This window comes from Mizuhopecten yessoensis, unplaced genomic scaffold (genome assembly GCF_002113885.1).
Source record: "Mizuhopecten yessoensis strain PY_sf001 unplaced genomic scaffold, ASM211388v2 scaffold9987, whole genome shotgun sequence".
NCBI classification, from domain to species: Eukaryota; Metazoa; Mollusca; class Bivalvia; order Pectinida; family Pectinidae; genus Mizuhopecten; species Mizuhopecten yessoensis.
The window spans coordinates 1752828-1764411 of NW_018408322.1; the positions used below are offsets into that span (position 1 = coordinate 1752828).

Below are 11584 nucleotides of genomic sequence, written 5' to 3' on the forward strand. Positions count from 1 at the left end.
TTTAAAACGATCAATTATAATCAAAATTATGGCTTCTAAATGTAACCTTCACTCTAAGAATATTGTGGACAAATTTTGCGAAACATGTAACCAGCTATTTTGCCAGGACAGTGTCAGTCACGTGAAACACAAAACGATATCACTAAAGGAAGTTCAATCTGAATTGTCTGCAATGTCTTTAAAATTATCAATCATCAACACTAACCTTTGTTCATTGGAAAGGACAGTGATCGAAGGTATTTCGTTCGGAAAGAAAGATGTTGAAGACGGCGGCGAAGCGTATCGATACTACGTCAAAATGAGATTGAAATATCCAAACAAATCGCAAAAATAGAGTCGGAAAAAGGTCCTGTTGATGTCCGATAACAGAAGGCAAGGTGGCTGTTAAACAAATCGAAGTACGCAAAATCGCAGCGTTTAGTATTTGTTCAACCTCATTGCGTCAAGGAAATCATATCAAGGCAATTGGTAATCTTGTCTAGGTAGATGAAGATCATGAAATCTTGGATCATAGCTTTTTCGTGACTTCAAGACGAACGTTTATCAAGTCAATTCGTACTGTTGATACAGAACAGGCATGGATATTACACGACCAGGATGATGCAATAAACCTGTCTGATTACAAAGGCCAAATTGCTGACACAAAGAGATTTGGTGGAGACGTTTTGTACACAGTGGTAAATGGGCATGAATTGATGAAATTAACGGCAGCCGGCAAAAACGTATCCTTGCACGCGTTTGATAAATATTATATGACACGAGGTATTTGTCCAAGGGGCGAATATATCATGGTGTGTCTCTGCTCAACAGATTATCGCTATGCTTTCAGAGTGGCGAATATGTCGATCAGAGAAGATGCAGCATTTTAACTTAAATTTGCTTCAACCGACTTTTACCAGGGAGTCCCTGAATTCAAATATCATCTCTATTGCCTTCCCCCTGGGAAATGTCATAACAGAATTAAAGGCACTGTGTGCCACAATGTGGATGATACACGTCGGGTAAATTGATTCTTTGATGTAATGAATATGATCATGCGGTAGCATAATGTTCAACTGACTAGTATCAGCCTAGTGGCGGGTCAGTTTGTATACATGAAGCAAATATTAAGAAAGCTTTCAATGGATTTGTTATGGTATATACCTGAGTTGTACAGAAATTGCTGTATCGAGAACAAGACGTTCTGATTTAAAAAAGAATGTTTACATGTATTACTAAATCTGAGTTTACCTGTCGCAATTTTCTTACCGAATTATATGTCTCAGTTCATAAAAGGTAATAGAATGTAACACTAAAACTAAAATTGTGTTATCGAAGCCTCAATCACGTTTGATTATATGAGAATATATGTGTGTCGGGGTTTTATGAAACTACTATGCAGCGAAAAACATATTTGAATACAACTGCGTCAAATGAAATTGCATTGATGACGTGACGGGCGTGATAACCTCCCACGTTCGAGTTTCCCTTTTTCATAATCTGTTTAGAAAATTGAGCCCGATACTTAACACCTGAACTTCGAGTGACTAAAGAAGTTCAACCTTATGTATGTGTTTGTGCAATGGGTAGAGCAGACCGCAGATAGGAGGTTGTCTTCTCGTAACTACGCATGGGATATACCTACATCACACATAGTTACATTTTGACGTAATGAAGACCAACCTTATTGGCATGCATGTGATCAATAATTAACAGTTAAATATTTAATGATTGAATGCACTGATCTCAAACGAATACCTGACAGATTATATAGTGTACCCACTATGAAACGGTTATTTGATATAGTTATGCAATTTATTATAATTTACATCAATTAATCTTTATAATATGAGTTGATAAGGTTTACAACCAATTCCTTTGCTATTGATATATTTTGACATCTTGTACACGTTATAACCTTTTTGTTTCTGGTTTTTATGTATTCTTTTTTTTTGGAATGTCAATTTTTTACATCGTTGTTTGACCCTAAATGACTCAAATTGTCGGTTTGTCATAAAACAATATAAAAAAACGCATATAATCGTAATCTCTTCACTAGGTTGTAATTGTAATATTTCGATATAATGAAATTATATTGCCTTTGTAACGGTGATACACTATTCTTTGTTTCCCTTGATAAATCATGTTAATCTCGTTACACATATAAAGGCATGTCCTTAAATGATCTAAGCTGTTGATTAGACGTTTAAGCCTATATAACAGAGACAATCTAAAATGTATTGCTTGAAAAAAAGAATCGCGTTCTCTTCCACAAGGGCAATGAATGCATTTTGTGACATACATTGTAGATACCAAACGCATCTTTATTTATTGACATATTACCTACAGTTTTTGGATCGCACGGTGCGTGCACGAAATTAAACAATATACAACCAAACCAAGTGTGCACGATGTGAGAACGATCAAAATATGGACTATGCAAATGCTTGACAAATGTTGTGCGATATACAGGTAAACATACCAACATTGTACATGTTCCTGGACCGTAGTTTTCCACATACGGGGCATTCATGTAACTCGTCGAGGTATGAAAATCCATGTGAAGGGTAGCTTTAGACCAGAACGAATGCAATTACCAAATATTTAACGTCCAGTTGAGTTTCAATAACGTTCATACGGTATCACCTAACAGCTTTCTTTGTCAGGCACAGGCCATGTAAAACTCGGGTCACTCGTCGTAATGTTGTTTACCTGTTCTGTAACCTGCGGGTCAGGCCTCATTCCTGACAGTCTAACAACCACTGTAATATTGTGTTAAACGTATTGTAAAATCGAACACAATCTTACTTAATTTGATCGGCAATTAATACAGTATATTTAGTGTACCTTATCCATACGAGCCTTTCGGATTGGTTTCATTCCATAATATCGATTCACCTGTTCTGTTATCCGAGAGTTGCCTTCTACTTTGAGACACAAAAGCGACCAAAGTATAAAGGTTGTTTTAAGTGTTAAAAATCAAGGGGAAAGAACCTTTATTTGGTTTGGTTGTATTCTGTTAAAACGTCCTATTAACAGCTTAGGTTATTTATATTACCTATTTTCAAGGTCGCATTACTTATCATTATGTCCCCATTACTCCACCCTTATTTCTGTCCCCTGGCAGAGACATACCAGAGTCTGTAAAAATGGAAGTTTCTACTCCTGCTTAACGCTCACCCATTTAGGAGTCGGACGACTGGTTCACCCATTGTCAGTATAATGTGACCGGGTGGGGTGTCCTGCTGGATGTCTTCGGCAGTATCTTTCAGTGAGGTAGCACTATAAAGTCGACATCAGTTCCTCACTATCACAAGGTGACAAACATGAACATATCGTAGCTCCCAAAACACATGCATACACTACACACACGCATCTTGCACACAGGGGAGGCCGTCCTTAAATTACCATAGCTGTTGAAAGGACGTTAAACAATACTAAACCAACCCTTATTTGAATTGTTTTTACATCTCCCACGACGGAGGATCTGAGCGACTAATTATTGTTCGATTTCGATATCATTTAGAGTTTTCCCTTTCGTTTTCCTTGATTATTCATGTTTCACTATGACCAACGCCTTATGAAATATGATTAATCTCTGGAAAATAAAAACACAAATCGTGCTATCTTCTACAAAGACATATTAAGCAGTTGTTCGACTGAATATATACAATGCCTGCACGTTACTCTTGACATTATATATATTTAAATGTTGGCACACCGTCGTCCCACAACACATAATGTGACATACATGTGTATAATTACCGATCACGGTGTTTTGCAGATATAGATGTTTCGTAAAACTTACCATAATTATAAAGGTGGCGATTGGATATTTGTTGACTAGTCTATTTCAAACTATTCATATTTAGTAAACTATTGCATTTTTTAATGACTTCTTTTATTATTAAAGGTATACGTGTATCTAGATTTGAGGTTCCCATTTAAGTCCGTTGTGTACGTAAACACACACGATGACAGACGATACCACTGTCTCTGAGGTGTGAATACCTCATTGAATTTTTCGAATAAATCCTAAAGAGTTTGTTTGCTTTTGGCGCAACAAGTATCACTACATACATGTTTAAACTTGTCAGTTACGTAGCTGTCACGAATATAATTAAATAAACAATAACCTTATAAACATTGACGTTCACAGGTAAGTAAATCTAAACATGTTGTATCCCCTGACCTAAAAGGACGTTTCATAGTTCGTGTGTTTTGGGCGTTGGAACAAACATGGCAGCAAAATGTACTTCTCATAAAACTAAGGTGGCAGCAATGTTTTGTGAATCCTGCAAGGAAAAAATATGTCAGGGATGTAGTATTCATGAACAGCATACACAGATACCACTGATGGACATTCGTGAAGCGTTTGCCAATTTATGTTCTGAACACCAGTTTATTAATAATAACATCAAATCATTGGAAAGAAAGGCAAAGGAAAGCGTGACTTCTTGTATTAAAACAGTCCAAGATGCCGGTGACGAAATGGTAAAAACGCTTGCAAATGTTCGTATGAATGAGGTAGAAATAACGAAAAAAATTCAAAAAATCGAAAACGGAAGTGATCCGATCGAAGAAAAATACCTGCAGGCAAAGAAGCTGAGAAAAACTGAAAGTAAATATTCACAATCTCAGCGTCTTGTGTTTATTCAGTCACAGAATGACTTGGGTATCATACATGTACCTAAAATGATTGGCCGAGTTGAATGGGTAGCTGAAGATCAAGAACTTGTGGAACTTTGTTCGTTCAGGACTTCGAAAAGCAGTTTCATCAAGTCGATCTGTCCTGTTAACTCGTCGAAGGCATGGGTACTGCATTACACGGACAAAGCAATATATCTCGTGGATTGCAACGGTCAAATTCTTGAAGAACGGAATTTGGGGGAGCGCATTGAAGACTTCTGCCTGACAACTAGTGGTGAAGTATTATTCACATCCTGGAATGGTTTCGAGTTAAAAAAGCATACAAAGGACAACAGAGTGATTTCTTTGTTCACATTTGAAGAATGTTATACCACAAGAGGTCTTTGCTTCAAAGGTGAAGATGTCATGGTGTGCCTCTGCTCGTCAAACCCTCAGAAACCAACTATGTTGGCAAAGATGTCTATCGCAGACGAAACAGCTACAAAACTTGATTACTCTGCAAAACATGGCTTTATGGAACCTGGTCGGGTGAACTGTACTATCGGTGATACCATCGCTGTCATCGACTGGTGCGATACTGGACGATTCCTGAAGGGCGTCGACGGATATGGAAAATGTCTGTGGACTTGGAAGGGAGAAATGAAAACAGGGCCGGAAATGTCTCCATTCAAACCCTATGACGTGTTGATCTGCAACATTAACGGCGAGAAAAGATTTCTCGTCACGCTCAAAGGTCCCGATTGGAACAAAATTTGTTCTTTAGATATAAATGGAGGAGCGGCAAAGTGCATCTACACAGGAGAAACAGATTCTTGTGATGGCGCCATAGCAGCAGATCAGGAAGGCAACATCTGGATAGGTGATCAAAAAGGTAGAGTTCACATCATGAAGGCTGTAAAAAGTAAGGGATAAAGTGAGAGAAGGATTCCTTCATCAATCCATCGATGACAGTCCATTCATGAATTATTGTTCAAATAATGATTCTGCTAAAAAAAAACACCTAGGATTCCGTTTAACTACATTTCTAATTAATACTGGTTGTTTCTGGAGAGTTTAAGCGTTTTTCTAAACACATTTCTATTTGGAAAGTTTTAAAATCATGGAAGTGTGCACGGTGTTCAGGCAACATGTGCATACTAAAACAAACTATACAATTATGGTTTGTGCACAACTTTGCCATAGGTCGTTTTGTTAAATAATCCGGCACAGAAACTAGTGCTGTTCAACGATGACATTAGCCAGGTGGCATATGCCTAGTAGTTAGCGCCTTATAAGGCAGCCCCTGCAAATTCGTCAAAATTGTATTGATTAATGTACAACTGTATTGATTGTAAAAATTGTATATCTATGTACTGTAAAGCGATGTAGAGTGTCTTTTCTAGCTAGATATGGCGCTATATAAAACATCACATGTTATTACTATTAGTATGATGAGATAGTTATCACTGTAAGAAAAAAATGATAACTGAGTTTCCAGCTAAAATAAAATAATATTTTTTTTTTGAACAAATCTATAGAGAGTATTGCTGCTACAGTCGTTTAACTTTTCAGACGTCAATATCTCGATATCGGGCTGATCCGATTTTTATGCGGTTTGTGACCATTTTTGATTTTGGATTATATAAAGTTATTATATATTCATTTCTATTGTCTTTCAGGGTACAGTTTAAAGTAACATCTAAAAAAATTGAATGTAACTAGTCATGTATAAATGGACAAAAACTGTATTGACCCTTTTCCTCTACAAATTTCGAACCAATACAACTTTGTAAAATGTATGGCAACGTGCATTTTTATAAAATGTTTCTTTTGAAAAGAACTTAACACAATTATTGCACGTTAGTGGCAGTGGATTTGGTATAAATTAACCTTAACCTTTAACCTTAAATGAGTGTCATTATACGACAATTTTTGATCTACTAAATATAAAGATCTCGAATGATTTTAATCGCTTGTGTCATAAATATATACTAACTTTTCGCATTAATTTGATCTTCACGATAAAAGAGTATTTTCTTATAGATTATTTTTTTATTTTTTTGAACTTATTGTCTTAACTCCATATCTTCCTCCTTTTATCATAAATATGACCTTTAAGTTCATAAACTCTACGAGATCTGTGTATTAACACTTTTTTTTATTAAATCAAATTTAACTGTTTTATGGGGTTCTAGGTAAACTTGCTCTTTATATCTGTGATCGTAACTTATTTTACTTGATTTGTTATTGGTTAAGGATTCATTTTTAAATAAAAATGTTACAAGACGTGACTTCTGTTTTATTCTTTGAAAATCTGCAAATGCATTGATCTGCTGGTAGGTTCTCTCCTACTCTGTCGTCCTGTCGGTGGGGTTGTGGACTCATTGTAAATAAGATAATGTTATGCAGTGAATCATTGGTGTCTTCGCTGTCAGTTTAAATAAGTGATGTAGCTAATCTTCTAGCGGTAGGGCCTAGAGTTTTAATGGGTTTGTACAATATTTACATTTATGATAGATAAGCATCTGCGAGTGTTATCAAATTGTCCACTCTGTTCATAAGTAAAATAGTTGAATTGTTTGCTATATTCAATGCAACACTTATCTATACTTGATTATATTCATATATATGTTATATTTAGACATTTGTGGATGCAATAAAAATCTCCGTCCTGTACCAAATAATATTATAAGAGTAGTTTGTTTATTCTTCGTAACACTTTCATGTATCTAAACTTGACGGATCATCGGGTCAAAATCAACCGAAACTGGGCTGAACTTCTACATACTTTATAACGATACAGTACAGTCGTATAATATAAAGGGAATCTCGTACATCCTTTGCTTTTGACGACCTTAAAACAAACATCATGCTAATGTGACAATAATTTTATGTGAAAATTGCAAAAGCAAACACCCTTGGAGTGTAGCAACCATAAAAACACCAACACATACCTTTAGCTAATCTATATTCTGATCACCAGTTTATCAATGATATAAAATCAATGGAAGCAAAGACGAAATAATGTCGGGCTGTTGCTATTCAAAATAAGGAACAAAATGGCGGTGCAGACATGATAAAGCAGCTTGCAGATGCTCCAACGATTGACACAGAAACAAAACATTATTACAAGTAAACAAAACATTATTACAAGTAAACAAAACAGGAAGTAATATGATCGAAGTAAAAAAACTGAGGAAAGAATCTGCAAACATCTACATTATCATTGTAAAAGTAAATATGCACAATTTGAATGTCTCGATTGTATTCAGTCACAATAGAACTCGGTACCATATATTAAAGTGATCGACCGAGTTGAAAGCGAAGCGGAAGATCAAAACCCTGTGGTACTTCGTTCGTTCAGGACTTCGAAAATCATTTTTAGAATACTTTGTTCAGCAAAATTCAGACCAATTTCGATAAACATTTTAAAAGAATCATCGACGTGTTCAAATAGATAATTATTCAATAATTATCCGAGGGACCATGATGAACGTACCCTACCGCGGCGTCCTAGGTCCGCCCGTCCATCCGTCAACTTTTTCTCAAAGCGCTACAAGTCATGAACAGTTATATGGATTTTGACTGGATTAGGCCTTTATCATTCTGTGGCAAAGGAGGCTTAATTTTGTATAAACGGAGGGTGTGGCCCCACTGATTGCGGAGGACGGGCACACAGGGTGTGACCTCTCTTGGTCCCAATAGGGGAATTTGAGGTTAATTCTGTAAAATCCTTCTCCCTCTGTACCAGTGAAGTGATTTAATCCAAATTTAGCCTAAAGCATCCTAAGGTAAGGGGACTCAGTGTTGTATTAGCAGTGTATGGTCCTTCTGGATGGAGAGAAGCGGGGTATAATAGTGGAATTTGAGGTAAAAATCATAAGAGGAATTTTATCCAAATTTGTATAGCATCCATGCGCAAAGGGGACAAAAGTTGTTTAAATGAAGAGTTTGGCCCCTCTTTTTGCAAAGGGGTGGGACCTTACATGAAAATTTGCGGTTTATATCAGTAAAATCCTCGTCCCTCTGTTCTTTTGAAGTGATTTTATCCTAATTTGGCCGGGAGGACCCTTTGATTAAGGGGACTCAATTTTGTATAAACAGTAGATTCGGCCCCTGTTGGTGCAGACGGGTGGGGCTCAATAGAGGAAGTTGAGGTTTAAACCTTTAAAGACCTTCTTCTGTACCATTGACGTGCAAAGCATCCTTAGGCAAAAGGGAACCAATTTAGTATAAACACAGGGTGTTGGGCCATCTGGGTTCAAAGGAATGGGTCTATGTAAGGAAAATTGAGGCAAATTCTTAAAACTCATTTGCTCTTGAACCATTTGACAGATTTAACCAAATTTGTTTCAGGGCATCCTTAGGCAAGGGGGGCCCAATTAAGGCAAATCGTCAAAATCCATTCTCCTGCCCGACATAGGAAGGATTTTAATCAAATTTGACAAAGTGAAGTCATTTTTTGAAACAGAGGGGGTGGATAGGGGATGGGGCCCAATAGAGTAAGTTTACTTTAATTTTAAAATTCCTTATCCTTCAGTATGCTGAGAGTTACTTTAACCACATTTGGTACAGAGCATCAATTGACAAGGGTGACTCAATATGTTTTATCATAAAGTATGTACCCTCAATTTCGTATAAATGGAGGGTTGCTTTAAGGGACCATGGTGGCGGGGCCCAATAGGGAAAATTTACTTAATATTGGAAATCCGCCTAAATTCATGGAATCAGAATGACTGGACCTAATAAGGAACAGGTGTTGCCGAGAGACAGTCATTATTTGAAAATAGTCGTTTTTTAAAAAAAAAAGGTTCCATGGTTGCTGTTTTATCAAGGTGAGCCAAAGTCCTTAAAAATGGAGTACCCTGCAGGTAGAGCGTAAGAATTGTACCTGCTGTACCCATTGCATGATCGTAGGAGGCGACTAAATTTGGGATCTTATCGTTTCTCTTCTTCCTAAAAAACTTTCTTCTTCCTAATGTCTCCCTTGACTGTGCCTCACTTTTGGCCTTTAGTTGAGCGTTCGCCCCTGTGAGGAGGGCTTTATGTTCTGTCCCCTGGCCAAGACATACTAGAGCATGTGACATGGTAGTTTCTGCTTAACGCTCAGTAAATTAGGAGTGGGACGACTGGTTCGCCCGTTGTCAGTATAATGTGACTGGGTAGGGTGTCCTGCTGGATGTCTTTGGCAGTACGTTTCAGTGAGGTAGCACTATAAAGTCGGCATCAGTTCCGCGCTATCACAAGGAGACAAACACGAACATATCGCAGCCTCCCAAAACACACACGCATACACTACACGCATGCATCTTGCACACAGAGGAGGCCGTCCTTATGTGACCATGGCTGTTGATAGGACGTTAAACAATATTAGTATACCTCTACTTACTTTACACTATACAAAAGTTACCACATACACAAGCTATTTTCCCTCTAACTGCATGCCAGGGAAATAATTCGTCTGGAGGGGTGCGATAGTTTCGAAACTATTTCCCTCGGAAAATGCGGGAAATTGAGTGACGTCGTGGGCGGGGCCTCACCGAATATTGACCAATCAGCGCAATCGAATTACGTCGGCAATTTCCGGCCAGCGGAGCCGGTACTTTCTGGACCGACCTTCACCTCGCATTGTTGTTGACAGACGACAACCGAAATGGCGCCCCCCAGGTTTTCTGTGTTGGACGAGAGCGAGTTGTCGGACATATTGGAGGCAAAAGACAGTTGGAACACAAAAACAACCAGTACAGGCATCCGTTACATTGCTCTCTAGCTACCTCACTGAAAAGGGTTTGGATATCGCAGACATGGAAACGGGCACAGTGGAGAATTGTGATGCGACGCTGAGGCGTTTTTATGCTGAGCTTCGAAAGCAGGATGGGAAAAAATATGCCAAAAAATCTATGGTGACTATGCGGTTTGGTATACAGAAACATTTATAAAGACCAGGAACGAAGATGTGATCAACGAGAAGCGTTATGTGAAATCTAACTCTATGTTAAATGCGGTTTTGACACAGTTAAAAAAGGAGGGAGTTGGGGAAACAAAATCAAAAGAGCAAATCACCCCAGAAGATATGGGCAAATTGTACCAGGATGTTTTTGACACTGACAGTGCAGATGGGCTTCAAAATTTATTGTCTAATAATATTTAGAATATTGTAAGGGAGTGTTTGTATCGGTATAATAAAACAGTTGAAGTAAGGGTATTTCGGGATATAGCAAGTTTATAATCCCCCTCGTCCAAGACTATTTACCGAGGCGAAGCCGAGGGGAAATAGTCCTGGCCTCGGGGGATATACACTTTCTATATCCCTCATACCAATACTTTAACTGTTAACTAAACCAAACCAAACCTTTAAAATGGTAGTTGTCATTCTCTGCTTAACGTCTAGCATTTAAGGGAATGGGTGGCAACTCAGGGATATATCATTATAAAGTCGGCATCAAAGCTGCGCTATCACAAGGAGGCAAGTACACCAACGTACCATGTTTCCGGCACACATACACACATGCACGCTTACACAACACACATGGAGGCACGTCCTTGAATGACCGTAGTTGTAATTGAGACGTGAAACAAATGAACCCACCTTCTCTACCTAGTCACACATTACATTGTATTACAACATTAAGCACGTAGTTTTAAACACATTCTGTTACATGAGCAATGTACAGCACCACCTTACCAAAATGCAACCAAAGAAATTAGACATAAGGATTCAACATATAACTTTCAATATTCCTTCTGTCATAGTTCTTAAGGAGTATTTCAGGGGTTACCGTCTTTATACCTTTAGGATAGGTAATAACAGATTAAAACTCTCTTGGGGTGATACAAGTAGATCAGGTTGGGAAACATAACGCTAAATTTGACCGAGGTTAAAGCCAGATATTACGGCAGCTGGTATTGTTTTTTTTTGTTTTTTTTTTTTTACCTGAAACCAAGAAATATCTAATTTTCTTTCACATTTTTTTTT

General features: G+C 37.7%; 1 protein-coding gene across 1 annotated transcript; it reads left to right on the top strand.

Annotated features, from left to right (window-relative positions):
* Nucleotides 1–4218: 4218 nt before the first annotated feature.
* On the top strand, nt 4219–5541 carry LOC110459232. Its single transcript, XM_021511392.1, has one exon. It carries the CDS (start codon nt 4219–4221, stop codon nt 5539–5541), a length of 1323 nt encoding a protein of 440 aa, XP_021367067.1.
* The last annotated feature ends 6043 nt before the right edge of the window (nt 5542–11584 follow it).

What these genes read in the sequence shown, in the direction of transcription:
- LOC110459232 (XM_021511392.1), top strand. Translation starts at nt 4,219, where the DNA reads ATGGCAGCAAAATGTACTTCTCATAAAACTAAGGTGGCAGCAATGTTT.